Raw genomic sequence first — 23,823 nt, forward strand, 5'->3', positions numbered from 1 at the left:
CCTGACTGCACGGGCAGCCGGGGAGAAGTCGCGCCGCCTCGCCCCATTCGGCAGCCGCTCGGCGCGTGCTACGGCCCGGCCGAGCAGGGAGCAGCGCTCGCGACCTGGTGGTGCCCAGGGGGCGGGCGGCAACGAGGAGGAGCCGACGGGGCCGGGGCTCGGAGCACGGAGCACGGAGCAACGAGCACCGAGCAGCAAGGCAGCGAGAGCGCCCCGACAGGCGGCGCTGGGCTCGGACAGCGCGAGTGAGGCGTGGGACGGCCGGTCGTCGGCGCTGTGGCAGCGTAGGGTCGCTTGCGGGCGGGACGTCGGGGAAGGGTTGAGCCTGGCGGCGGCGGCAGAGCGCTCGTGCGAGTCCCGGGCCGGCGTCCCGGGCCTGGCCGGGCCGTGCGGCGTTGGTGGTATAGTGGTGAGCATAGCTGCCTTCCAAGCAGTTGACCCGGGTTCGATTCCCGGCCAACGCAGCGGACTGACATTTTGCCGGCGGCCCCGACCAGCCTGCCAGGGTTCGGGGCGGGAGCTTGGCCCGAGGCTGGGTGGACGGGTGGGAAAGAGGCGCGCAGTGTTTTGAGGGTGCTGCAAGCAGGCAGCAAGCTAGGGCGCTCGCGTTGCGGGAGGCGGTGAGCGGCGAGCGTTTGCAGGGCGGAGGCTGGGCGAAGCGGGGGCCTGGTGCCAAGGTAGCGCCCTGAGCTCGGGCTGGAGGCGCTGAGCTCTGCGCAGGAGGCGTCGGCTGGGCGCGAGCTGCGACGCTCCCTGGTGGTCTAGTGGTTAGGATTCGGCGCTCTCACCGCCGCGGCCCGGGTTCGATTCCCGGTCAGGGAAGCCTTTCTTCTTCCTCGCTGCCCACAAGCCGCCCCAGCCCGCCCACGTCCGCGCTGGCCTGCCTTTTAGACGAGGCCCACTCGCCCGCTCGCTCCCTCCTTGGCCGCGCAGGCTCCAACCGCCGGCCACGACCCAATCCTTTTCGCCTCCCTTCGCCCACTTGAGGCCTGCGGCTTCTCCCACCACCAGGACCCCACGCTGGTCTCGCTCACCCCGCTCTCCTGAGAGCCCAAAACCCGAGTGGCCAGGGCAGCCTTACGCGTCCGGTCGGCCGTCGGCACACCCCGACCCCCTGGCTCGGGCCAGCGCACGTGCTTTGCGCTGTGCCGCCACGTGGCGGCTTCCAAAGGGCCGAGTCCCGCCGCCGGGGCGTCAACTCTTCCTTCCTCCGTTCGGGGGTAGGGGTAGGAGTGTTGGCGAGGGTGCCGGTGGGTGTGGCGGTGGGCGGTGGGCGGTGGGCGATGGGGGATGGGGGATGAGGGATGGGGTCGGGTGAGGGCCTCTGCACCCACAGCCCCGCCCACCTGCCAGGCCCCGTGGTCCCTCACATCGCACGCGCCCCTCATGCCAGCCACGGCTCTGGCTCTTGCGCCCTGATGGAAGCCTGTGGGCGCTGAGACCCGGGCCACGGTGGCCGGGAGACGTCGATGCGAAAATCAGCCTTGAGACGTCCCAGCGGCTACACGGGGTGGCCGCGGTGGGAGGCAGGAGGTCGGAGATAGGCGAGGCGGTGGGGAAAGGGGTTCAGCCAACCGCCGCTGAGGGGCTGGGGTGCGGGTGGGAGGGCGGGAGGAGATGCCCTCCAACACCTCTCAAAGTGGAGAAAGAAAGGCATCCACCGCCTACTCCTGACCTCCAACATGTCCCATTCCTGCCTTTCCACGGATCCGCCCCGGTCTCCTTCCCTCCTGACGCCCCTGCATCCCACCCACGCTATCGATGCTTTGCAAAGGCAGTCTCAGACACCAGCCCCCCCCCGCCGCCCAAACTTCCTCATTCCCGCGCATCCCTTCGACTCTCTTGCGCATGGGCGCGGGGAAGGTTTTCTTCACAGGTCGCGTTGACATGCAGTGAGGCGCACACATCTCCCCGCTTTCACGATCGCTCGGTTTCCACAAATGCGTGCACCTGTTTAGACGATCCACCCACCCATCCCACACACACGCCCTCAGCCCACTGGGAAACCAGAAACTTTCCATCAGCCGCCCGTTGGCGGTCAGTTGTGGATGTGGGTCTCGGGTGACCGTTCCGGAGGAATCGCTTTGGGCAGTGGATCGCATTCCACGCGGAACAGGGCAGAGGGGATGAAAGCGAGAAGAGGCGACAAGAGTGCGCTCGGGAGGCCGCGGAGGGACTATACAGGGTAGCCCAGCTTGCTCGGAGTGGACGGGAATACAGCTGGCGGGCCAGGCAGCGGCTGTGCGGAGGCTTCAGGACGATGGGTCGCCGTGGCAGGCGCAGGTGCCATGGGCCGTGGTGGAGCCCAGACGGGCAAGAGCGGGAGACGGGTCGTTTCTGAGGATGGGGAGGGTGGTCAGGAGGTGGGGTGGATGTGCGTTGTCAGAGCAAGGCATATCCGAGAAGCTGGCCGTAGCGGGTGGGAGCGTGGAGATGGTGGGGGGGCGGGGGGTGGGGGGCGGGGGCGGGGCGGTGCAGGAAGACGGGAGGGGCGGGGCTTACAACCGGGAAGGAAGGGCTCTGGCGCAAGCAAGACCAAAGGCGCTGTCGACCCACCGGGCGAGCTTGAGGTGTTGCCGCCCAAGGCCATCAGGCTAAGGTGTGAGTTCGAAGCAGGCAATGGTGCGAGCCCTAGACAGAGAGACAGACAGACAGAGAGACAGACAGAGACAGAGCGGCAGAGAAAGGGGTTGGTGTGGTGTCTGGGCATGGTCCGAGAGGGCTTGTGAATTCCATTGGTCCAGAGACTGAAGGATCCTTTCCGCGGTCAGTGCGAAAGTTTTCTAAAAGGCCGCTGTGCAGCGTCTGGGGTTGGTGCGGTGCAGAGCGGAGTAGGATGAGGGAGTCATGGAGATTCAGAATGTGCAAAGAGAGCAAGGCAAGGCGTGATCCTCGAGTAAAGAATAGGATGATGTTGGTGGATCGGTGGGCTAAAGGGACCCTCGGGGGTCGACCTGAGCTAGACTTTTGTGTCGTGCGCCGCTGACGGTGACCTGCCAGGAGATGGCTGCTTGCTAGTGAGCGCTGGCTGAAGATCCAGGGGGAGGTGCCGGGTGGAGGGGTGGCCGAGCCGGAGAAGTGCTGGACGGGGCCCCTGTTGGGTCTGTAGGGCGAGAGGGGCGCGGGGAATGGGGGGCTGGCGGGAGCGGAGCGGGTGGTGTGGGGAAGGATCTAGGAGCGATGGCTTGACGCAGCGGAGCCGGCGCAGAACCAAAAGGGGACGGTGTGCTGCATGGGCCGGGAATCGAACCCGGGCCTCCCGCGTGGCAGGCGAGAATTCTACCACTGAACCACCCATGCGCCGCTGCCCGGGCTCGCCACGCTTGGCCCCAGCGCCCGCTCGCCACCAGCCGCCCGACACCAGTCGCTGCCTGCAGCGGGCATCCGGCACTCCCGGAGCGCGCCAGGCGGCGCGTGCCGGCGGCCAGGGAGCGGGTGGGCGACCCGGGCGAGAGGCGCCAGACACGTCGAGGCGCGGCGAGAGACAGGCAGTCTCGCACGGGCCTGCGCTCTCCCTGAGGCCCGGGGCCGCGAGAACGCTGGGGTCCCGCGGAGGAAGGCAGCGGCCGGACCAGGCCAGGCGGGCGCCCGGAGCGCCGTGAGCCGAAGGGCCCGGTGCAGCGTCCCCCTCCCGTAGCCCCCTTCCCCGGAGAAGGCGGACGGGTGCCGCGCCTCGGACTCCCGCCCGCCAGCCGAGGGACGTCCGGTATGACGACCAATCCGCGTGAGGCTCACTTCCACCTTCTGGCCGACGGCACTCGCCAGGGGCCCCGGGCTGCCAGGTGAGGAGCAGCTTGGCAGGGTGGGGGCCGGCACGGGCACAACGGGCTGTCGCGGCACGGCAGCGCGCTGGTGCTGTTGGCTCGGGTTGGGTGGGGGCCGACGTTGGTGGGCGGGTGTCGGGGATCTAAGGGTTCTGCCCACAAGTCAACGGAGCCGTCTTCCTGGGGGGACCGGCTCCCGTGCCAGGCAGGCCCTGTGCCAGCTCTGGCTTTTCCTATTCTGTCTCGCCGTGGGCGGGGCTGAACCAGCACCGGCCGGCGGCTGTTGGGAGGCAAAGAACCCAAGGTGAGAACGCGCGGGGACTGCGGGGCAAGCCAGCGGGCACAGTGCTGTTAGTGGGAAGGAGACTCACAAACGGGACGAGAGAGCGGCACGGGCAATCGTAGGAGACGGTGGGGGTCCGAAGGGACGTTAGGGTGGGCGGGGAAGGCAGGTGACGGCGGTATTGGCATGGACAGGACGTAGGCAAAGGGTGCAGCAGGGATGGGCACTGAGAGCACTTGCTGTTCACCGGGTGGGGCTTGGAGGGTGAATCGGGGAGAGCAGGGCAGGTCCGAGAAAGAAAGCAGGAAAGAAAAGAGAAAGAGAGGACAAAGCAGGCAGGCAGGCAGAACGACAGGGAGAGAAAGACAGAACCACAAGGAAACGGAGAAAGAAAGGAAGAAATTGAGGAAGGGAGGAAGAGAAGGAAGGAGGGAGGGAGGGACATAGAAAAGAAAGAAGGAGAAAGACAAAGTAAGACAGAAGACAAAGACAAGTGGGTGAAAATGAAAGAAAGACAGGAAAACGGGAAGGGTCTAAGGGATGGATGGAGTGAGGGAGAGAGGGAAGGAGGGAGGGAGGGAGGGAGAGATCGAGTGCTTTGAAGTCCTAATGTGTCTAGTTCCCTTGGCAGGTGGCAGGGGTGTGTCAAGTGGCGGGGAGTGCAACCGGCCGGAAAGAGAGTGGCCAGGGTGTTCAGGACACAGCAGCGTTGCGCTGGGCTGTTTGTGCTTCGCCGGCGGGTGTGAGGGAAGGGTGGGTGGGTCTGAGAAGCGAGCGGCGAGGGTCTGGAGGCTCGCCCTCCAGGACGGGACTGGAAGGGTAGTCAAGCGCCAGCGAAGGCAGTCAGGAGCTTCCTTCGTCGCCAGGAAGGTACTGAAGGGCTGCGATGGTTGTGGTGACGGCTGGGGAAGAGTGGGTTTGTTGCGCGGGCCAAAAGGCTGACTTGTCAGGAGTGGGATTCGAACCCACGCCTCCAGGGGAGACTGCGACCTGAACGCAGCGCCTTAGACCGCTCGGCCATCCTGACGGCGAGACCCGGCGCGTCGCCGCTCGGCTGGCTGGGATCAGGCGCCAACACTCGTGGCCTTGGGCGTTCGCCGTGCCTCCTAAGTGGCCGTCGCGGTGCCTGGTGGAGCGGCCGCGCGCGGGCCGAGGGGGAGCCACGGCGGCAAAACCCGCTGTCTCCGCCGCCGACGCCGTCTCGCCCCCACCCGCGACCCAGCCCGGCCGCGCCGGCTCAGCCGCTTGCCGCCAGCCTCCAACCGCATGTCTGTGGGCGGGAGTGGGCACGCCTCCTTGCCGCTCGGGCCCGTCCCTCCCGGAGTGTAGCCCGCATTGGAGGCAGCAGGCAGCGCGGCGCACGGAGGTTCATCGCCACGGGAGCCGGGAGCGGGTCGGGGTCACGGTCCGGAGCCGCCTGGGTGGTGGTGGTGGGGGGGTGGGGGTCGTGGCGATGTCCGGGTCCCGGTGGGAGGCTGGTTGGTGGGCGTGTCTGGGCGTGGGTCGGCGGCGGCGGCGAGGGAAAGGGTCGGGCGGGCAGCCGGCAAGCGTCGTGGGCCCAAAGGGGCCATTGCCGTCCTCGTTAGTATAGTGGTGAGTATCCCCGCCTGTCACGCGGGAGACCGGGGTTCGATTCCCCGACGGGGAGGCTGTCGCCCTTTTTGGTCCCCGCCTCCTGGCCGCCGGCCCGCGCGCTTTCCCGCCCTGCTCCTGCTCCTGGGCTGCGGCCGCAGGGCGCCAGCTCGTGCCCGGCCCGCCCACCGTCGGTCAACGCGCCCACCGTCGGTCAAATGGCCCTCAGGGGGTGTCTTCCGGCAGCCGGCCCAGGGTCGCCGATCGATCGACTCCCTGCGGCGCACACCTGCCTGCACGGGCAGCCGGGGAGAAGTCGCGCCGCCTCGCCCCATTCGGCAGCCGCTCGGCGCGTGCTACGGCCCGGCCGAGCAGGGAGCAGCGCTCGCGACCTGGTGGTGCCCAGGGGGCGGGCGGCAACGAGGAGGAGCCGACGGGGCCGGGGCTCGGAGCACGGAGCACGGAGCACCGAGCACCGAGCACCGAGCAGCAAGGCAGCGAGAGCGCCCCGACAGGCGGCGCTGGGCTCGGACAGCGCGAGTGAGGCGTGGGACGGCCGGTCGTCGGCGCTGTGGCAGCGTAGGGTCGCTTGCGGGCGGGACGTCGGGGAAGGGTTGAGCCTGGCGGCGGCGGCAGAGCGCTCGTGCGAGTCCCGGGCCGGCGTCCCGGGCCTGGCCGGGCCGTGCGGCGTTGGTGGTATAGTGGTGAGCATAGCTGCCTTCCAAGCAGTTGACCCGGGTTCGATTCCCGGCCAACGCAGCGGACTGACATTTTGCCGGCGGCCCCGACCAGCCTGCCAGGGTTCGGGGCGGGAGCTTGGCCCGAGGCTGGGTGGACGGGTGGGAAAGAGGCGCGCAGTGTTTTGAGGGTGCTGCAAGCAGGCAGCAAGCTAGGGCGCTCGCGTTGCGGGAGGCGGTGAGCGGCGAGCGTTTGCAGGGCGGAGGCTGGGCGAAGCGGGGGCCTGGTGCCAAGGTAGCGCCCTGAGCTCGGGCTGGAGGCGCTGAGCTCTGCGCAGGAGGCGTCGGCTGGGCGCGAGCTGCGACGCTCCCTGGTGGTCTAGTGGTTAGGATTCGGCGCTCTCACCGCCGCGGCCCGGGTTCGATTCCCGGTCAGGGAAGCCTTTCTTCTTCCTCGCTGCCCACAAGCCGCCCCAGCCCGCCCACGTCCGCGCTGGCCTGCCTTTTAGACGAGGCCCACTCGCCCGCTCGCTCCCTCCTTGGCCGCGCAGGCTCCAACCGCCGGCCACGACCCAATCCTTTTCGCCTCCCTTCGCCCACTTGAGGCCTGCGGCTTCTCCCACCACCAGGACCCCACGCTGGTCTCGCTCACCCCGCTCTCCTGAGAGCCCAAAACCCGAGTGGCCAGGGCAGCCTTACGCGTCCGGTCGGCCGTCGGCACACCCCGACCCCCTGGCTCGGGCCAGCGCACGTGCTTTGCGCTGTGCCGCCACGTGGCGGCTTCCAAAGGGCCGAGTCCCGCCGCCGGGGCGTCAACTCTTCCTTCCTCCGTTCGGGGGTAGGGGTAGGAGTGTTGGCGAGGGTGCCGGTGGGTGTGGCGGTGGGCGGTGGGCGGTGGGCGGTGGGCGGTGGGGGATGGGGGATGAGGGATGGGGTCGGGTGAGGGCCTCTGCACCCACAGCCCCGCCCACCTGCCAGGCCCCGTGGTCCCTCACATCGCACGCGCCCCTCATGCCAGCCACGGCTCTGGCTCTTGCGCCCTGATGGAAGCCTGTGGGCGCTGAGACCCGGGCCACGGTGGCCGGGAGACGTCGATGCGAAAATCAGCCTTGAGACGTCCCAGCGGCTACACGGGGTGGCCGCGGTGGGAGGCAGGAGGTCGGAGATAGGCGAGGCGGTGGGGAAAGGGGTTCAGCCAACCGCCGCTGAGGGGCTGGGGTGCGGGTGGGAGGGCGGGAGGAGATGCCCTCCAACACCTCTCAAAGTGGAGAAAGAAAGGCATCCACCGCCTACTCCTGACCTCCAACATGTCCCATTCCTGCCTTTCCACGGATCCGCCCCGGTCTCCTTCCCTCCTGACGCCCCTGCATCCCACCCACGCTATCGATGCTTTGCAAAGGCAGTCTCAGACACCAGCCCCCCCCTGCCGCCCAAACTTCCTCATTCCCGCGCATCCCTTCGACTCTCTTGCGCATGGGCGCGGGGAAGGTTTTCTTCACAGGTCGCGTTGACATGCAGTGAGGCGCACACATCTCCCCGCTTTCACGATCGCTCGGTTTCCACAAATGCGTGCACCTGTTTAGACGATCCACCCACCCATCCCACACACACGCCCTCAGCCCACTGGGAAACCAGAAACTTTCCATCAGCGCCCGTTGGCGGTCAGTTGTGGATGTGGGTCTCGGGTGACCGTTCCGGAGGAATCGCTTTGGGCAGTGGATCGCATTCCACGCGGAACAGGGCAGAGGGGATGAAAGCGAGAAGAGGCGACAAGAGTGCGCTCGGGAGGCCGCGGAGGGACTATACAGGGTAGCCCAGCTTGCTCGGAGTGGACGGGAATACAGCTGGCGGGCCAGGCAGCGGCTGTGCGGAGGCTTCAGGACGATGGGTCGCCGTGGCAGGCGCAGGTGCCATGGGCCGTGGTGGAGCCCAGACGGGAAAGAGCGGGAGACGGGTCGTTTCTGAGGATGGGGAGGGTGGTCAGGAGGTGGGGTGGATGTGCGTTGTCAGAGCAAGGCATATCCGAGAAGCTGGCCGTAGCGGGTGGGAGCGTGGAGATGGTGGGGGGGCGGGGGGTGGGGGGCGGGGGCGGGGCGGTGCAGGAAGACGGGAGGGGCGGGGCTTACAACCGGGAAGGAAGGGCTCTGGCGCAAGCAAGACCAAAGGCGCTGTCGACCCACCGGGCGAGCTTGAGGTGTTGCCGCCCAAGGCCATCAGGCTAAGGTGTGAGTTCGAAGCAGGCAATGGTGCGAGCCCTAGACAGAGAGACAGACAGACAGAGAGACAGACAGAGACAGAGCGGCAGAGAAAGGGGTTGGTGTGGTGTCTGGGCATGGTCCGAGAGGGCTTGTGAATTCCATTGGTCCAGAGACTGAAGGATCCTTTCCGCGGTCAGTGCGAAAGTTTTCTAAAAGGCCGCTGTGCAGCGTCTGGGGTTGGTGCGGTGCAGAGCGGAGTAGGATGAGGGAGTCATGGAGATTCAGAATGTGCAAAGAGAGCAAGGCAAGGCGTGATCCTCGAGTAAAGAATAGGATGATGTTGGTGGATCGGTGGGCTAAAGGGACCCTCGGGGGTCGACCTGAGCTAGACTTTTGTGTCGTGCGCCGCTGACGGTGACCTGCCAGGAGATGGCTGCTTGCTAGTGAGCGCTGGCTGAAGATCCAGGGGGAGGTGCCGGGTGGAGGGGTGGCCGAGCCGGAGAAGTGCTGGACGGGGCCCCTGTTGGGTCTGTAGGGCGAGAGGGGCGCGGGGAATGGGGGGCTGGCGGGAGCGGAGCGGGTGGTGTGGGGAAGGATCTAGGAGCGATGGCTTGACGCAGCGGAGCCGGCGCAGAACCAAAAGGGGACGGTGTGCTGCATGGGCCGGGAATCGAACCCGGGCCTCCCGCGTGGCAGGCGAGAATTCTACCACTGAACCACCCATGCGCCGCTGCCCGGGCTCGCCACGCTTGGCCCCAGCGCCCGCTCGCCACCAGCCGCCCGACACCAGTCGCTGCCTGCAGCGGGCATCCGGCACTCCCGGAGCGCGCCAGGCGGCGCGTGCCGGCGGCCAGGGAGCGGGTGGGCGACCCGGGCGAGAGGCGCCAGACACGTCGAGGCGCGGCGAGAGACAGGCAGTCTCGCACGGGCCTGCGCTCTCCCTGAGGCCCGGGGCCGCGAGAACGCTGGGGTCCCGCGGAGGAAGGCAGCGGCCGGACCAGGCCAGGCGGGCGCCCGGAGCGCCGTGAGCCGAAGGGCCCGGTGCAGCGTCCCCCTCCCGTAGCCCCCTTCCCCGGAGAAGGCGGACGGGTGCCGCGCCTCGGACTCCCGCCCGCCAGCCGAGGGACGTCCGGTATGACGACCAATCCGCGTGAGGCTCACTTCCACCTTCTGGCCGACGGCACTCGCCAGGGGCCCCGGGCTGCCAGGTGAGGAGCAGCTTGGCAGGGTGGGGGCCGGCACGGGCACAACGGGCTGTCGCGGCACGGCAGCGCGCTGGTGCTGTTGGCTCGGGTTGGGTGGGGGCCGACGTTGGTGGGCGGGTGTCGGGGATCTAAGGGTTCTGCCCACAAGTCAACGGAGCCGTCTTCCTGGGGGGACCGGCTCCCGTGCCAGGCAGGCCCTGTGCCAGCTCTGGCTTTTCCTATTCTGTCTCGCCGTGGGCGGGGCTGAACCAGCACCGGCCGGCGGCTGTTGGGAGGCAAAGAACCCAAGGTGAGAACGCGCGGGGACTGCGGGGCAAGCCAGCGGGCACAGTGCTGTTAGTGGGAAGGAGACTCACAAACGGGACGAGAGAGCGGCACGGGCAATCGTAGGAGACGGTGGGGGTCCGAAGGGACGTTAGGGTGGGCGGGGAAGGCAGGTGACGGCGGTATTGGCATGGACAGGACGTAGGCAAAGGGTGCAGCAGGGATGGGCACTGAGAGCACTTGCTGTTCACCGGGTGGGGCTTGGAGGGTGAATCGGGGAGAGCAGGGCAGGTCCGAGAAGGAAAGCAGGAAAGAGAAAGAGAGGACAAAGCAGGCAGGCAGGCAGAACGACAGGGAGAGAAAGACAGAACCACAAGGAAACGGAGAAAGAAAGGAAGAAATTGAGGAAGGGAGGAAGAGAAGGAAGGAGGGAGGGAGGGACATAGAAAAGAAAGAAGGAGAAAGACAAAGTAAGACAGAAGACAAAGACAAGTGGGTGAAAATGAAAGAAAGACAGGAAAACGGGAAGGGTCTAAGGGATGGATGGAGTGAGGGAGAGAGGGAGGGAGGGAGGGGATCGAGTGCTTTGAAGTCCTAATGTGTCTAGTTCCCTTGGCAGGTGGCAGGGGTGTGTCAAGTGGCGGGGAGTGCAACCGGCCGGAAAGAGAGTGGCCAGGGTGTTCAGGACACAGCAGCGTTGCGCTGGGCTGTTTGTGCTTCGCCGGCGGGTGTGAGGGAAGGGTGGGTGGGTCTGAGAAGCGAGCGGCGAGGGTCTGGAGGCTCGCCCTCCAGGACGGGACTGGAAGGGTAGTCAAGCGCCAGCGAAGGCAGTCAGGAGCTTCCTTCGTCGCCAGGAAGGTACTGAAGGGCTGCGATGGTTGTGGTGACGGCTGGGGAAGAGTGGGTTTGTTGCGCGGGCCAAAAGGCTGACTTGTCAGGAGTGGGATTCGAACCCACGCCTCCAGGGGAGACTGCGACCTGAACGCAGCGCCTTAGACCGCTCGGCCATCCTGACGGCGAGACCCGGCGCGTCGCCGCTCGGCTGGCTGGGATCAGGCGCCAACACTCGTGGCCTTGGGCGTTCGCCGTGCCTCCTAAGTGGCCGTCGCGGTGCCTGGTGGAGCGGCCGCGCGCGGGCCGAGGGGGAGCCACGGCGGCAAAACCCGCTGTCTCCGCCGCCGACGCCGTCTCGCCCCCACCCGCGACCCAGCCCGGCCGCGCCGGCTCAGCCGCTTGCCGCCAGCCTCCAACCGCATGTCTGTGGGCGGGAGTGGGCACGCCTCCTTGCCGCTCGGGCCCGTCCCTCCCGGAGTGTAGCCCGCATTGGAGGCAGCAGGCAGCGCGGCGCACGGAGGTTCATCGCCACGGGAGCCGGGAGCGGGTCGGGGTCACGGTCCGGAGCCGCCTGGGTGGTGGTGGTGGGGGGTGGGGGTCGTGGCGATGTCCGGGTCCCGGTGGGAGGCTGGTTGGTGGGCGTGTCTGGGCGTGGGTCGGCGGCGGCGGCGAGGGAAAGGGTCGGGCGGGCAGCCGGCAAGCGTCGTGGGCCCAAAGGGGCCATTGCCGTCCTCGTTAGTATAGTGGTGAGTATCCCCGCCTGTCACGCGGGAGACCGGGGTTCGATTCCCCGACGGGGAGGCTGTCGCCCTTTTTGGTCCCCGCCTCCTGGCCGCCGGCCCGCGCGCTTTCCCGCCCTGCTCCTGCTCCTGGGCTGCGGCCGCAGGGCGCCAGCTCGTGCCCGGCCCGCCCACCGTCGGTCAACGCGCCCACCGTCGGTCAAATGGCCCTCAGGGGGTGTCTTCCGGCAGCCGGCCCAGGGTCGCCGATCGATCGACTCCCTGCGGCGCACACCTGCCTGCACGGGCAGCCGGGGAGAAGTCGCGCCGCCTCGCCCCATTCGGCAGCCGCTCGGCGCGTGCTACGGCCCGGCCGAGCAGGGAGCAGCGCTCGCGACCTGGTGGTGCCCAGGGGGCGGGCGGCAACGAGGAGGAGCCGACGGGGCCGGGGCTCGGAGCACGGAGCACGGAGCACCGAGCACCGAGCACCGAGCAGCAAGGCAGCGAGAGCGCCCCGACAGGCGGCGCTGGGCTCGGACAGCGCGAGTGAGGCGTGGGACGGCCGGTCGTCGGCGCTGTGGCAGCGTAGGGTCGCTTGCGGGCGGGACGTCGGGGAAGGGTTGAGCCTGGCGGCGGCGGCAGAGCGCTCGTGCGAGTCCCGGGCCGGCGTCCCGGGCCTGGCCGGGCCGTGCGGCGTTGGTGGTATAGTGGTGAGCATAGCTGCCTTCCAAGCAGTTGACCCGGGTTCGATTCCCGGCCAACGCAGCGGACTGACATTTTGCCGGCGGCCCCGACCAGCCTGCCAGGGTTCGGGGCGGGAGCTTGGCCCGAGGCTGGGTGGACGGGTGGGAAAGAGGCGCGCAGTGTTTTGAGGGTGCTGCAAGCAGGCAGCAAGCTAGGGCGCTCGCGTTGCGGGAGGCGGTGAGCGGCGAGCGTTTGCAGGGCGGAGGCTGGGCGAAGCGGGGGCCTGGTGCCAAGGTAGCGCCCTGAGCTCGGGCTGGAGGCGCTGAGCTCTGCGCAGGAGGCGTCGGCTGGGCGCGAGCTGCGACGCTCCCTGGTGGTCTAGTGGTTAGGATTCGGCGCTCTCACCGCCGCGGCCCGGGTTCGATTCCCGGTCAGGGAAGCCTTTCTTCTTCCTCGCTGCCCACAAGCCGCCCCAGCCCGCCCACGTCCGCGCTGGCCTGCCTTTTAGACGAGGCCCACTCGCCCGCTCGCTCCCTCCTTGGCCGCGCAGGCTCCAACCGCCGGCCACGACCCAATCTTTTTCGCCTCCCTTTGCCCACTTGAGGCCTGCGGCTTCTCCCACCACCAGGACCCCACGCTGGTCTCGCTCACCCCGCTCTCCTGAGAGCCCAAAACCCGAGTGGCCAGGGCAGCCTTACGCGTCCGGTCGGCCGTCGGCACACCCCGACCCCCTGGCTCGGGCCAGCGCACGTGCTTTGCGCTGTGCCGCCACGTGGCGGCTTCCAAAGGGCCGAGTCCCGCCGCCGGGGCGTCAACTCTTCCTTCCTCCGTTCGGGGGTAGGGGTAGGAGTGTTGGCGAGGGTGCCGGTGGGTGTGGCGGTGGGCGGTGGGCGGTGGGCGGTGGGCGGTGGGGGATGGGGGATGAGGGATGGGGTCGGGTGAGGGCCTCTGCACCCACAGCCCCGCCCACCTGCCAGGCCCCGTGGTCCCTCACATCGCACGCGCCCCTCATGCCAGCCACGGCTCTGGCTCTTGCGCCCTGATGGAAGCCTGTGGGCGCTGAGACCCGGGCCACGGTGGCCGGGAGACGTCGATGCGAAAATCAGCCTTGAGACGTCCCAGCGGCTACACGGGGTGGCCGCGGTGGGAGGCAGGAGGTCGGAGATAGGCGAGGCGGTGGGGAAAGGGGTTCAGCCAACCGCCGCTGAGGGGCTGGGGTGCGGGTGGGAGGGCGGGAGGAGATGCCCTCCAACACCTCTCAAAGTGGAGAAAGAAAGGCATCCACCGCCTACTCCTGACCTCCAACATGTCCCATTCCTGCCTTTCCACGGATCCGCCCCGGTCTCCTTCCCTCCTGACGCCCCTGCATCCCACCCACGCTATCGATGCTTTGCAAAGGCAGTCTCAGACACCAGCCCCCCCCCCGCCGCCCAAACTTCCTCATTCCCGCGCATCCCTTCGACTCTCTTGCGCATGGGCGCGGGGAAGGTTTTCTTCACAGGTCGCGTTGACATGCAGTGAGGCGCACACATCTCCCCGCTTTCACGATCGCTCGGTTTCCACAAATGCGTGCACCTGTTTAGACGATCCACCCACCCATCCCACACACACGCCCTCAGCCCACTGGGAAACCAGAAACTTTCCATCAGCGCCCGTTGGCGGTCAGTTGTGGATGTGGGTCTCGGGTGACCGTTCCGGAGGAATCGCTTTGGGCAGTGGATCGCATTCCACGCGGAACAGGGCAGAGGGGATGAAAGCGAGAAGAGGCGACAAGAGTGCGCTCGGGAGGCCGCGGAGGGACTATACAGGGTAGCCCAGCTTGCTCGGAGTGGACGGGAATACAGCTGGCGGGCCAGGCAGCGGCTGTGCGGAGGCTTCAGGACGATGGGTCGCCGTGGCAGGCGCAGGTGCCATGGGCCGTGGTGGAGCCCAGACGGGAAAGAGCGGGAGACGGGTCGTTTCTGAGGATGGGGAGGGTGGTCAGGAGGTGGGGTGGATGTGCGTTGTCAGAGCAAGGCATATCCGAGAAGCTGGCCGTAGCGGGTGGGAGCGTGGAGATGGTGGGGGGGGCGGGGGGTGGGGGGCGGGGGCGGGGCGGTGCAGGAAGACGGGAGGGGCGGGGCTTACAACCGGGAAGGAAGGGCTCTGGCGCAAGCAAGACCAAAGGCGCTGTCGACCCACCGGGCGAGCTTGAGGTGTTGCCGCCCAAGGCCATCAGGCTAAGGTGTGAGTTCGAAGCAGGCAATGGTGCGAGCCCTAGACAGAGAGACAGACAGACAGAGAGACAGACAGAGACAGAGCGGCAGAGAAAGGGGTTGGTGTGGTGTCTGGGCATGGTCCGAGAGGGCTTGTGAATTCCATTGGTCCAGAGACTGAAGGATCCTTTCCGCGGTCAGTGCGAAAGTTTTCTAAAAGGCCGCTGTGCAGCGTCTGGGGTTGGTGCGGTGCAGAGCGGAGTAGGATGAGGGAGTCATGGAGATTCAGAATGTGCAAAGAGAGCAAGGCAAGGCGTGATCCTCGAGTAAAGAATAGGATGATGTTGGTGGATCGGTGGGCTAAAGGGACCCTCGGGGGTCGACCTGAGCTAGACTTTTGTGTCGTGCGCCGCTGACGGTGACCTGCCAGGAGATGGCTGCTTGCTAGTGAGCGCTGGCTGAAGATCCTGGGGGTGGTGCCGGGTGGAGGGGTGGCCGAGCCGGAGAAGTGCTGGACGGGGCCCCTGTTGGGTCTGTAGGGCGAGAGGGGCGCGGGGAATGGGGGGCTGGCGGGAGCGGAGCGGGTGGTGTGGGGAAGGATCTAGGAGCGATGGCTTGACGCAGCGGAGCCGGCGCAGAACCAAAAGGGGACGGTGTGCTGCATGGGCCGGGAATCGAACCCGGGCCTCCCGCGTGGCAGGCGAGAATTCTACCACTGAACCACCCATGCGCCGCTGCCCGGGCTCGCCACGCTTGGCCCCAGCGCCCGCTCGCCACCAGCCGCCCGACACCAGTCGCTGCCTGCAGCGGGCATCCGGCACTCCCGGAGCGCGCCAGGCGGCGCGTGCCGGCGGCCAGGGAGCGGGTGGGCGACCCGGGCGAGAGGCGCCAGACACGTCGAGGCGCGGCGAGAGACAGGCAGTCTCGCACGGGCCTGCGCTCTCCCTGAGGCCCGGGGCCGCGAGAACGCTGGGGTCCCGCGGAGGAAGGCAGCGGCCGGACCAGGCCAGGCGGGCGCCCGGAGCGCCGTGAGCCGAAGGGCCCGGTGCAGCGTCCCCCTCCCGTAGCCCCCTTCCCCGGAGAAGGCGGACGGGTGCCGCGCCTCGGACTCCCGCCCGCCAGCCGAGGGACGTCCGGTATGACGACCAATCCGCGTGAGGCTCACTTCCACCTTCTGGCCGACGGCACTCGCCAGGGGCCCCGGGCTGCCAGGTGAGGAGCAGCTTGGCAGGGTGGGGGCCGGCACGGGCACAACGGGCTGTCGCGGCACGGCAGCGCGCTGGTGCTGTTGGCTCGGGTTGGGTGGGGGCCGACGTTGGTGGGCGGGTGTCGGGGATCTAAGGGTTCTGCCCACAAGTCAACGGAGCCGTCTTTCCTGGGGGGACCGGCTCCCGTGCCAGGCAGGCCCTGTGCCAGCTCTGGCTTTTCCTATTCTGTCTCGCCGTGGGCGGGGCTGAACCAGCACCGGCCGGCGGCTGTTGGGAGGCAAAGAACCCAAGGTGAGAACGCGCGGGGACTGCGGGGCAAGCCAGCGGGCACAGTGCTGTTAGTGGGAAGGAGACTCACAAACGGGACGAGAGAGCGGCACGGGCAATCGTAGGAGACGGTGGGGGTCCTATGGGAGGTTTGGGTGGGCGGGGAAGGCAGGTGACGGCGGTATTGGCATGGACAGGACGTAGGCAAAGGGTGCAGCAGGGATGGGCACTGAGAGCACTTGCTGTTCACCGGGTGGGGCTTGGAGGGTGAATCGGGGAGAGCAGGGCAGGTCCGAGAAGGAAAGCAGGAAGAAAGAGAAAGAGAGGACAAAGCAGGCAGGCAGGCAGAACGACAGGGAGAGAAAGACAGAACCACAAGGAAACGGAGAAAGAAAGGAAGAAATTGAGGAAGGGAGGAAGAGAAGGAAGGAGGGAGGGAGGGACATAGAAAAGAAAGAAGGAGAAAGACAAAGTAAGACAGAAGACAAAGACAAGTGGGTGAAAATGAAAGAAAGACAGGAAAACGGGAAGGGTCTAAGGGATGGATGGAGTGAGGGAGAGAGGGAGGGAGGGAGGAGATCGAGTGCTTTGAAGTCCTAATGTGTCTAGTTCCCTTGGCAGGTGGCAGGGGTGTGTCAAGTGGCGGGGAGTGCAACCGGCCGGAAAGAGAGTGGCCAGGGTGTTCAGGACACAGCAGCGTTGCGCTGGGCTGTTTGTGCTTCGCCGGCGGGTGTGAGGGAAGGGTGGGTGGGTCTGAGAAGCGAGCGGCGAGGGTCTGGAGGCTCGCCCTCCAGGACGGGACTGGAAGGGTAGTCAAGCGCCAGCGAAGGCAGTCAGGAGCTTCCTTCGTCGCCAGGAAGGTACTGAAGGGCTGCGATGGTTGTGGTGACGGCTGGGGAAGAGTGGGTTTGTTGCGCGGGCCAAAAGGCTGACTTGTCAGGAGTGGGATTCGAACCCACGCCTCCAGGGGAGACTGCGACCTGAACGCAGCGCCTTAGACCGCTCGGCCATCCTGACGGCGAGACCCGGCGCGTCGCCGCTCGGCTGGCTGGGATCAGGCGCCAACACTCGTGGCCTTGGGCGTTCGCCGTGCCTCCTAAGTGGCCGTCGCGGTGCCTGGTGGAGCGGCCGCGCGCGGGCCGAGGGGGAGCCACGGCGGCAAAACCCGCTGTCTCCGCCGCCGACGCCGTCTCGCCCCCACCCGCGACCCAGCCCGGCCGCGCCGGCTCAGCCGCTTGCCGCCAGCCTCCAACCGCATGTCTGTGGGCGGGAGTGGGCACGCCTCCTTGCCGCTCGGGCCCGTCCCTCCCGGAGTGTAGCCCGCATTGGAGGCAGCAGGCAGCGCGGCGCACGGAGGTTCATCGCCACGGGAGCCGGGAGCGGGTCGGGGTCACGGTCCGGAGCCGCCTGGGTGGTGGTGGTGGGGGGTGGGGGTCGTGGCGATGTCCGGGTCCCGGTGGGAGGCTGGTTGGTGGGCGTGTCTGGGCGTGGGTCGGCGGCGGCGGCGAGGGAAAGGGTCGGGCGGGCAGCCGGCAAGGGTCGTGGGCCCAAAGGGGCCATTGCCGTCCTCGTTAGTATAGTGGTGAGTATCCCCGCCTGTCACGCGGGAGACCGGGGTTCGATTCCCCGACGGGGAGGCTGTCGCCCTTTTTGGTCCCCGCCTCCTGGCCGCCGGCCCGCGCGCTTTCCCGCCCTGCTCCTGCTCCTGGGCTGCGGCCGCAGGGCGCCAGCTCGTGCCCGGCCCGCCCACCGTCGGTCAACGCGCCCACCGTCGGTCAAATGGCCCTCAGGGGGTGTCTTCCGGCAGCCGGCCCAGGGTCGCCGATCGATCGACTCCCTGCGGCGCACACCTGCCTGCACGGGCAGCCGGGGAGAAGTCGCGCCGCCTCGCCCCATTCGGCAGCCGCTCGGCGCGTGCTACGGCCCGGCCGAGCAGGGAGCAGCGCTCGCGACCTGGTGGTGCCCAGGGGGCGGGCGGCAACGAGGAGGAGCCGACGGGGCCGGGGCTCGGAGCACGGAGCACGGAGCACGGAGCACCGAGCACCGAGCACCGAGCACCGAGCAGCAAGGCAGCGAGAGCGCCCCGACAGGCGGCGCTGGGCTCGGACAGCGCGAGTGAGGCGTGGGACGGCCGGTCGTCGGCGCTGTGGCAGCGTAGGGTCGCTTGCGGGCGGGACGTCGGGGAAGGGTTGAGCCTGGCGGCGGCGGCAGAGCGCTCGTGCGAGTCCCGGGCCGGCGTCCCGGGCCTGGCCGGGCCGTGCGGCGTTGGTGGTATAGTGGTGAGCATAGCTGCCTTCCAAGCAGTTGACCCGGGTTCGATTCCCGGCCAACGCAGCGGACTGACATTTTGCCGGCGGCCCCGACCAGCCTGCCAGGGTTCGGGGCGGGAGCTTGGCCCGAGGCTGGGTGGACGGGTGGGAAAGAGGCGCGCAGTGTTTTGAGGGTGCTGCAAGCAGGCAGCAAGCTAGGGCGCTCGCGTTGCGGGAGGCGGTGAGCGGCGAGCGTTTGCAGGGCGGAGGCTGGGCGAAGCGGGGGCCTGGTGCCAAGGTAGCGCCCTGAGCTCGGGCTGGAGGCGCTGAGCTCTGCGCAGGAGGCGTCGGCTGGGCGCGAGCTGCGACGCTCCCTGGTGGTCTAGTGGTTAGGATTCGGCGCTCTCACCGCCGCGGCCCGGGTTCGATTCCCGGTCAGGGAAGCCTTTCTTCTTCCTCGCTGCCCACAAGCCGCCCCAGCCCGCCCACGTCCGCGCTGGCCTGCCTTTTAGACGAGGCCCACTCGCCCGCTCGCTCCCTCCTTGGCCGCGCAGGCTCCAACCGCCGGCCACGACCCAATCTTTTTCGCCTCCCTTCGCCCACTTGAGGCCTGCGGCTTCTCCCACCACCAGGACCCCACGCTGGTCTCGCTCACCCCGCTCTCCTGAGAGCCCAAAACCCGAGTGGCCAGGGCAGCCTTACGCGTCCGGTCGGCCGTCGGCACACCCCGACCCCCTGGCTCGGGCCAGCGCACGTGCTTTGCGCTGTGCCGCCACGTGGCGGCTTCCAAAGGGCCGAGTCCCGCCGCCGGGGCGTCAACTCTTCCTTCCTCCGTTCGGGGGTAGGGGTAGGAGTGTTGGCGAGGGTGCCGGTGGGTGTGGCGGTGGGCGGTGGGCGGTGGGCGGTGGGCGGTGGGGGATGGGGGATGAGGGATGGGGTCGGGTGAGGGCCTCTGCACCCACAGCCCCGCCCACCTGCCAGGCCCCGTGGTCCCTCACATCGCACGCGCCCCTCATGCCAGCCACGGCTCTGGCTCTTGCGCCCTGATGGAAGCCTGTGGGCGCTGAGACCCGGGCCACGGTGGCCGGGAGACGTCGATGCGAAAATCAGCCTTGAGACGTCCCAGCGGCTACACGGGGTGGCCGCGGTGGGAGGCAGGAGGTCGGAGATAGGCGAGGCGGTGGGGAAAGGGGTTCAGCCAACCGCCGCTGAGGGGCTGGGGTGCGGGTGGGAGGGCGGGAGGAGATGCCCTCCAACACCTCTCAAAGTGGAGAAAGAAAGGCATCCACCGCCTACTCCTGACCTCCAACATGTCCCATTCCTGCCTTTCCACGGATCCGCCCCGGTCTCCTTCCCTCCTGACGCCCCTGCATCCCACCCACGCTATCGATGCTTTGCAAAGGCAGTCTCAGACACCAGCCCCCCCCCGCCGCCCAAACTTCCTCATTCCCGCGCATCCCTTCGACTCTCTTGCGCATGGGCGCGGGGAAGGTTTTCTTCACAGGTCGCGTTGACATGCAGTGAGGCGCACACATCTCCCCGCTTTCACGATCGCTCGGTTTCCACAAATGCGTGCACCTGTTTAGACGATCCACCCACCCATCCCACACACACGCCCTCAGCCCACTGGGAAACCAGAAACTTTCCATCAGCGCCCGTTGGCGGTCAGTTGTGGATGTGGGTCTCGGGTGACCGTTCCGGAGGAATCGCTTTGGGCAGTGGATCGCATTCCACGCGGAACAGGGCAGAGGGGATGAAAGCGAGAAGAGGCGACAAGAGTGCGCTCGGGAGGCCGCGGAGGGACTATAAAGGGTAGCCCAGCTTGCTCGGAGTGGACGGGAATACAGCTGGCGGGCCAGGCAGCGGCTGTGCGGAGGCTTCAGGACGATGGGTCGCCGTGGCAGGCGCAGGTGCCATGGGCCGTGGTGGAGCCCAGACGGGAAAGAGCGGGAGACGGGTCGTTTCTGAGGATGGGGAGGGTGGTCAGGAGGTGGGGTGGATGTGCGTTGTCAGAGCAAGGCATATCCGAGAAGCTGGCCGTAGCGGGTGGGAGCGTGGAGATGGTGGGGGGGCGGTGGTGGGGGGCGGGGGCGGGTGCAGGAAGACGGGAGGGGCGGGGCTTACAACCGGGAAGGAAGGGCTCTGGCGCAAGCAAGACCAAAGGCGCTGTCGACCCACCGGGCGAGCTTGAGGTGTTGCCGCCCAAGGCCATCAGGCTAAGGTGTGAGTTCGAAGCAGGCAATGGTGCGAGCCCTAGACAGAGAGACAGACAGACAGAGAGACAGACAGAGACAGAGCGGCAGAGAAAGGGGTTGGTGTGGTGTCTGGGCATGGTCCGAGAGGGCTTGTGAATTCCATTGGTCCAGAGACTGAAGGATCCTTTCCGCGGTCAGTGCGAAAGTTTTCTAAAAGGCCGCTGTGCAGCGTCTGGGGTTGGTGCGGTGCAGAGCGGAGTAGGATGAGGGAGTCATGGAGATTCAGAATGTGCAAAGAGAGCAAGGCAAGGCGTGATCCTCGAGTAAAGAATAGGATGATGTTGGTGGATCGGTGGGCTAAAGGGACCCTCGGGGGTCGACCTGAGCTAGACTTTTGTGTCGTGCGCCGCTGACGGTGACCTGCCAGGAGATGGCTGCTTGCTAGTGAGCGCTGGCTGAAGATCCAGGGGGAGGTGCCGGGTGGAGGGGTGGCCGAGCCGGAGAAGTGCTGGACGGGGCCCCTGTTGGGTCTGTAGGGCGAGAGGGGCGCGGGGATTGGGGGGCTGGCGGGAGCGGAGCGGGTGGTGTGGGGAAGGATCTAGGAGCGATGGCTTGACGCAGCGGAGCCGGCGCAGAACCAAAAGGGGACGGTGTGCTGCATGGGCCGGGAATCGAACCCGGGCCTCCCGCGTGGCAGGCGAGAATTCTACCACTGAACCACCCATGCGCCGCTGCCCGGGCTCGCCACGCTTGGCCCCAGCGCCCGCTCGCCACCAGCCGCCCGACACCAGTCGCTGCCTGCAGCGGGCATCCGGCACTCCCGGAGCGCGCCAGGCGGCGCGTGCCGGCGGCCAGGGAGCGGGTGGGCGACCCGGGCGAGAGGCGCCAGACACGTCGAGGCGCGGCGAGAGACAGGCAGTCTCGCACGGGCCTGCGCTCTCCCTGAGGCCCGGGGCCGCGAGAACGCTGGGGTCCCGCGGAGGAAGGCAGCGGCCGGACCAGGCCAGGCGGGCGCCCGGAGCGCCGTGAGCCGAAGGGCCCGGTGCAGCGTCCCCCTCCCGTAGCCCCCTTCCCCGGAGAAGGCGGACGGGTGCCGCGCCTCGGACTCCCGCCCGCCAGCCGAGGGACGTCCGGTATGACGACCAATCCGCGTGAGGCTCACTTCCACCTTCTGGCCGACGGCACTCGCCAGGGGCCCCGGGCTGCCAGGTGAGGAGCAGCTTGGCAGGGTGGGGGCCGGCACGGGCACAACGGGCTGTCGCGGCACGGCAGCGCGCTGGTGCTGTTGGCTCGGGTTGGGTGGGGGCCGACGTTGGTGGGCGGGTGTCGGGGATCTAAGGGTTCTGCCCACAAGTCAACGGAGCCGTCTTTCCTGGGGGGACCGGCTCCCGTGCCAGGCAGGCCCTGTGCCAGCTCTGGCTTTTCCTATTCTGTCTCGCCGTGGGCGGGGCTGAACCAGCACCGGCCGGCGGCTGTTGGGAGGCAAAGAACCCAAGGTGAGAACGCGCGGGGACTGCGGGGCAAGCCAGCGGGCACAGTGCTGTTAGTGGGAAGGAGACTCACAAACGGGACGAGAGAGCGGCACGGGCAATCGTAGGAGACGGTGGGGGTCCGAAGGGACGTTAGGGTGGGCGGGGAAGGCAGGTGACGGCGGTATTGGCATGGACAGGACGTAGGCAAAGGGTGCAGCAGGGATGGGCACTGAGAGCACTTGCTGTTCACCGGGTGGGGCTTGGAGGGTGAATCGGGGAGAGCAGGGCAGGTCCGAGAAGGAAAGCAGGAAAGAGAAAGAGAGGACAAAGCAGGCAGGCAGGCAGAACGACAGGGAGAGAAAGACAGAACCACAAGGAAACGGAGAAAGAAAGGAAGAAATTGAGGAAGGGAGGAAGAGAAGGAAGGAGGGAGGGAGGGACATAGAAAAGAAAGAAGGAGAAAGACAAAGTAAGACAGAAGACAAAGACAAGTGGGTGAAAATGAAAGAAAGACAGGAAAACGGGAAGGGTCTAAGGGATGGATGGAGTGAGGGAGAGAGGAGGAGGGAGGGAGGGAGGGAGATCGAGTGCTTTGAAGTCCTAATGTGTCTAGTTCCCTTGGCAGGTGGCAGGGGTGTGTCAAGTGGCGGGGAGTGCAACCGGCCGGAAAGAGAGTGGCCAGGGTGTTCAGGACACAGCAGCGTTGCGCTGGGCTGTTTGTGCTTCGCCGGCGGGTGTGAGGGACGGGTGGGTGGGTCTGAGAAGCGAGCGGCGAGGGTCTGGAGGCTCGCCCTCCAGGACGGGACTGGAAGGGTAGTCAAGCGCCAGCGAAGGCAGTCAGGAGCTTCCTTCGTCGCCAGGAAGGTACTGAAGGGCTGCGATGGTTGTGGTGACGGCTGGGGAAGAGTGGGTTTGTTGCGCGGGCCAAAAGGCTGACTTGTCAGGAGTGGGATTCGAACCCACGCCTCCAGGGGAGACTGCGACCTGAACGCAGCGCCTTAGACCGCTCGGCCATCCTGACGGCGAGACCCGGCGCGTCGCCGCTCGGCTGGCTGGGATCAGGCGCCAACACTCGTGGCCTTGGGCGTTCGCCGTGCCTCCTAAGTGGCCGTCGCGGTGCCTGGTGGAGCGGCCGCGCGCGGGCCGAGGGGGAGCCACGGCGGCAAAACCCGCTGTCTCCGCCGCCGACGCCGTCTCGCCCCCACCCGCGACCCAGCCCGGCCGCGCCGGCTCAGCCGCTTGCCGCCAGCCTCCAACCGCATGTCTGTGGGCGGGAGTGGGCACGCCTCCTTGCCGCTCGGGCCCGTCCCTCCCGGAGTGTAGCCCGCATTGGAGGCAGCAGGCAGCGCGGCGCACGGAGGTTCATCGCCACGGGAGCCGGGAGCGGGTCGGGGTCACGGTCCGGAGCCGCCTGGGTGGTGGTGGTGGGGGGTGGGGGTCGTGGCGATGTCCGGGTCCCGGTGGGAGGCTGGTTGGTGGGCGTGTCTGGGCGTGGGTCGGCGGCGGCGGCGAGGGAAAGGGTCGGGCGGGCAGCCGGCAAGCGTCGTGGGCCCAAAGGGGCCATTGCCGTCCTCGTTAGTATAGTGGTGAGTATCCCCGCCTGTCACGCGGGAGACCGGGGTTCGATTCCCCGACGGGGAGGCTGTCGCCCTTTTTGGTCCCCGCCTCCTGGCCGCCGGCCCGCGCGCTTTCCCGCCCTGCTCCTGCTCCTGGGCTGCGGCCGCAGGGCGCCAGCTCGTGCCCGGCCCGCCCACCGTCGGTCAACGCGCCCACCGTCGGTCAAATGGCCCTCAGGGGGTGTCTTCCGGCAGCCGGCCCAGGGTCGCCGATCGATCGACTCCCTGCGGCGCACACCTGCCTGCACGGGCAGCCGGGGAGAAGTCGCGCCGCCTCGCCCCATTCGGCAGCCGCTCGGCGCGTGCTACGGCCCGGCCGAGCAGGGAGCAGCGCTCGCGACCTGGTGGTGCCCAGGGGGCGGGCGGCAACGAGGAGGAGCCGACGGGGCCGGGGCTCGGAGCACGGAGCACGGAGCACCGA

General features: G+C 67.9%; 3 protein-coding genes and 20 non-coding genes across 23 annotated transcripts; 12 read left to right on the plus strand and 11 right to left on the minus strand.

Moving 5' to 3' along the window:
• The first annotated feature begins 392 nt into the window (after positions 1-392).
• TRNAG-UCC lies at positions 393-464 on the plus strand. The gene has a single exon. It is a non-coding gene; the product is annotated as a tRNA-Gly (tRNA).
• Positions 465-750: 286 nt separating this feature from the next.
• TRNAE-CUC lies at positions 751-822 on the plus strand. The gene has a single exon. It is a non-coding gene; the product is annotated as a tRNA-Glu (tRNA).
• Positions 823-1,384: 562 nt separating this feature from the next.
• LOC119512436 (extensin-like) lies at positions 1,385-5,954 on the minus strand. Its single transcript, XM_037807094.1, has 11 exons — positions 5,828-5,954; positions 5,426-5,768; positions 5,075-5,317; positions 4,750-4,858; positions 4,136-4,303; positions 3,817-3,944; positions 3,295-3,775; positions 2,988-3,171; positions 2,557-2,631; positions 2,183-2,337; positions 1,385-1,501 (listed from the first exon to the last, which is right to left on the minus strand). Exons 1-11 carry the CDS (start codon positions 5,952-5,954, stop codon positions 1,385-1,387), a joined length of 2,130 nt encoding a protein of 709 aa, XP_037663022.1.
• On the minus strand, positions 3,230-3,300 carry TRNAG-GCC. The gene has a single exon. It is a non-coding gene; the product is annotated as a tRNA-Gly (tRNA).
• On the minus strand, positions 4,992-5,074 carry TRNAL-CAG. Its single transcript has one exon. It is a non-coding gene; the product is annotated as a tRNA-Leu (tRNA).
• On the plus strand, positions 5,624-5,695 carry TRNAD-GUC. The gene has a single exon. It is a non-coding gene; the product is annotated as a tRNA-Asp (tRNA).
• Positions 5,955-5,975: 21 nt separating the features above from the next.
• Positions 5,976-11,857, minus strand: LOC119512444 (proline-rich protein 36-like). The gene is made up of 13 exons (XM_037807104.1): positions 11,731-11,857; positions 11,356-11,671; positions 10,979-11,221; positions 10,654-10,762; positions 10,060-10,206; positions 9,737-9,864; positions 9,215-9,695; positions 8,908-9,091; positions 8,477-8,551; positions 8,103-8,257; positions 7,364-7,422; positions 6,817-7,267; positions 5,976-6,626 (listed from the first exon to the last, which is right to left on the minus strand). Exons 1-13 carry the CDS (start codon positions 11,855-11,857, stop codon positions 5,976-5,978), a joined length of 3,126 nt encoding a protein of 1,041 aa, XP_037663032.1.
• TRNAG-UCC lies at positions 6,307-6,378 on the plus strand. Its single transcript has one exon. It is a non-coding gene; the product is annotated as a tRNA-Gly (tRNA).
• On the plus strand, positions 6,665-6,736 carry TRNAE-CUC. Its single transcript has one exon. It is a non-coding gene; the product is annotated as a tRNA-Glu (tRNA).
• Positions 9,150-9,220, minus strand: TRNAG-GCC. The gene has a single exon. It is a non-coding gene; the product is annotated as a tRNA-Gly (tRNA).
• On the minus strand, positions 10,896-10,978 carry TRNAL-CAG. Its single transcript has one exon. It is a non-coding gene; the product is annotated as a tRNA-Leu (tRNA).
• On the plus strand, positions 11,527-11,598 carry TRNAD-GUC. The gene has a single exon. It is a non-coding gene; the product is annotated as a tRNA-Asp (tRNA).
• A 352-nt stretch (positions 11,858-12,209) lies between the features above and the next one.
• Positions 12,210-12,281, plus strand: TRNAG-UCC. The gene has a single exon. It is a non-coding gene; the product is annotated as a tRNA-Gly (tRNA).
• Positions 12,282-12,567: 286 nt separating this feature from the next.
• TRNAE-CUC lies at positions 12,568-12,639 on the plus strand. The gene has a single exon. It is a non-coding gene; the product is annotated as a tRNA-Glu (tRNA).
• Positions 12,640-15,054: 2,415 nt separating this feature from the next.
• On the minus strand, positions 15,055-15,125 carry TRNAG-GCC. The gene has a single exon. It is a non-coding gene; the product is annotated as a tRNA-Gly (tRNA).
• Positions 15,126-16,804: 1,679 nt separating this feature from the next.
• TRNAL-CAG lies at positions 16,805-16,887 on the minus strand. Its single transcript has one exon. It is a non-coding gene; the product is annotated as a tRNA-Leu (tRNA).
• Positions 16,888-17,435: 548 nt separating this feature from the next.
• On the plus strand, positions 17,436-17,507 carry TRNAD-GUC. Its single transcript has one exon. It is a non-coding gene; the product is annotated as a tRNA-Asp (tRNA).
• A 625-nt stretch (positions 17,508-18,132) lies between these two features.
• On the plus strand, positions 18,133-18,204 carry TRNAG-UCC. The gene has a single exon. It is a non-coding gene; the product is annotated as a tRNA-Gly (tRNA).
• Positions 18,205-18,490: 286 nt separating this feature from the next.
• TRNAE-CUC lies at positions 18,491-18,562 on the plus strand. Its single transcript has one exon. It is a non-coding gene; the product is annotated as a tRNA-Glu (tRNA).
• A 1,436-nt stretch (positions 18,563-19,998) lies between these two features.
• Positions 19,999-23,686, minus strand: LOC119512454 (extensin-like). The gene is made up of 9 exons (XM_037807114.1): positions 23,560-23,686; positions 23,185-23,500; positions 22,808-23,050; positions 22,483-22,591; positions 21,882-22,028; positions 21,754-21,827; positions 21,036-21,657; positions 20,729-20,912; positions 19,999-20,372 (listed from the first exon to the last, which is right to left on the minus strand). The coding sequence occupies exons 1-9, from the start codon at positions 23,684-23,686 to the stop codon at positions 19,999-20,001; spliced, it is 2,196 nt and encodes a 731-aa protein (XP_037663042.1).
• TRNAG-GCC lies at positions 20,971-21,041 on the minus strand. The gene has a single exon. It is a non-coding gene; the product is annotated as a tRNA-Gly (tRNA).
• TRNAL-CAG lies at positions 22,725-22,807 on the minus strand. Its single transcript has one exon. It is a non-coding gene; the product is annotated as a tRNA-Leu (tRNA).
• TRNAD-GUC lies at positions 23,356-23,427 on the plus strand. Its single transcript has one exon. It is a non-coding gene; the product is annotated as a tRNA-Asp (tRNA).
• Positions 23,687-23,823: the final 137 nt, after the last annotated feature.

This window comes from Choloepus didactylus, chromosome 2, assembly GCF_015220235.1.
Source record: "Choloepus didactylus isolate mChoDid1 chromosome 2, mChoDid1.pri, whole genome shotgun sequence".
Taxonomy (NCBI): domain Eukaryota; kingdom Metazoa; phylum Chordata; class Mammalia; order Pilosa; family Megalonychidae; genus Choloepus; species Choloepus didactylus.

Bases quoted from the DNA above. Each gene is read 5' to 3' on its own strand.
- LOC119512454 (XM_037807114.1), bottom strand. From the start codon at position 23,686: ATGGGGCGAGGCGGCGCGACTTCTCCCCGGCTGCCCGTGCAGGCAGGT. The intron at 22,592-22,807 runs GTCAGGATGGCC...CTACCCTTCCAG, and splicing joins GCGACGCGCCGGGTCTCGCC to TCCCGTCCTGGAGGGCGAGC. The intron at 21,828-21,881 runs GTTTGTGAGTCT...CTTGCCCCGCAG, and splicing joins CCGTGCCGCTCTCTCGTCCC to TCCCCGCGCGTTCTCACCTT.
- LOC119512444 (XM_037807104.1), bottom strand. From the start codon at position 11,857: ATGGGGCGAGGCGGCGCGACTTCTCCCCGGCTGCCCGTGCAGGCAGGT. The intron at 9,865-10,059 runs GTTTGTGAGTCT...CGGTCCCCCCAG, and splicing joins CCGTGCCGCTCTCTCGTCCC to GAAGACGGCTCCGTTGACTT. The intron at 6,627-6,816 runs GTGGGCCTCGTC...CCTCCTGCGCAG, and splicing joins AGGAGGGAGCGAGCGGGCGA to AGCTCAGCGCCTCCAGCCCG.
- LOC119512436 (XM_037807094.1), bottom strand. From the start codon at position 5,954: ATGGGGCGAGGCGGCGCGACTTCTCCCCGGCTGCCCGTGCAGGCAGGT. The intron at 4,859-5,074 runs GTCAGGATGGCC...CTACCCTTCCAG, and splicing joins GCGACGCGCCGGGTCTCGCC to TCCCGTCCTGGAGGGCGAGC. The intron at 2,632-2,987 runs GTCAGCGGCGCA...CTCTCTGTCTAG, and splicing joins CCATCTCCTGGCAGGTCACC to GGCTCGCACCATTGCCTGCT.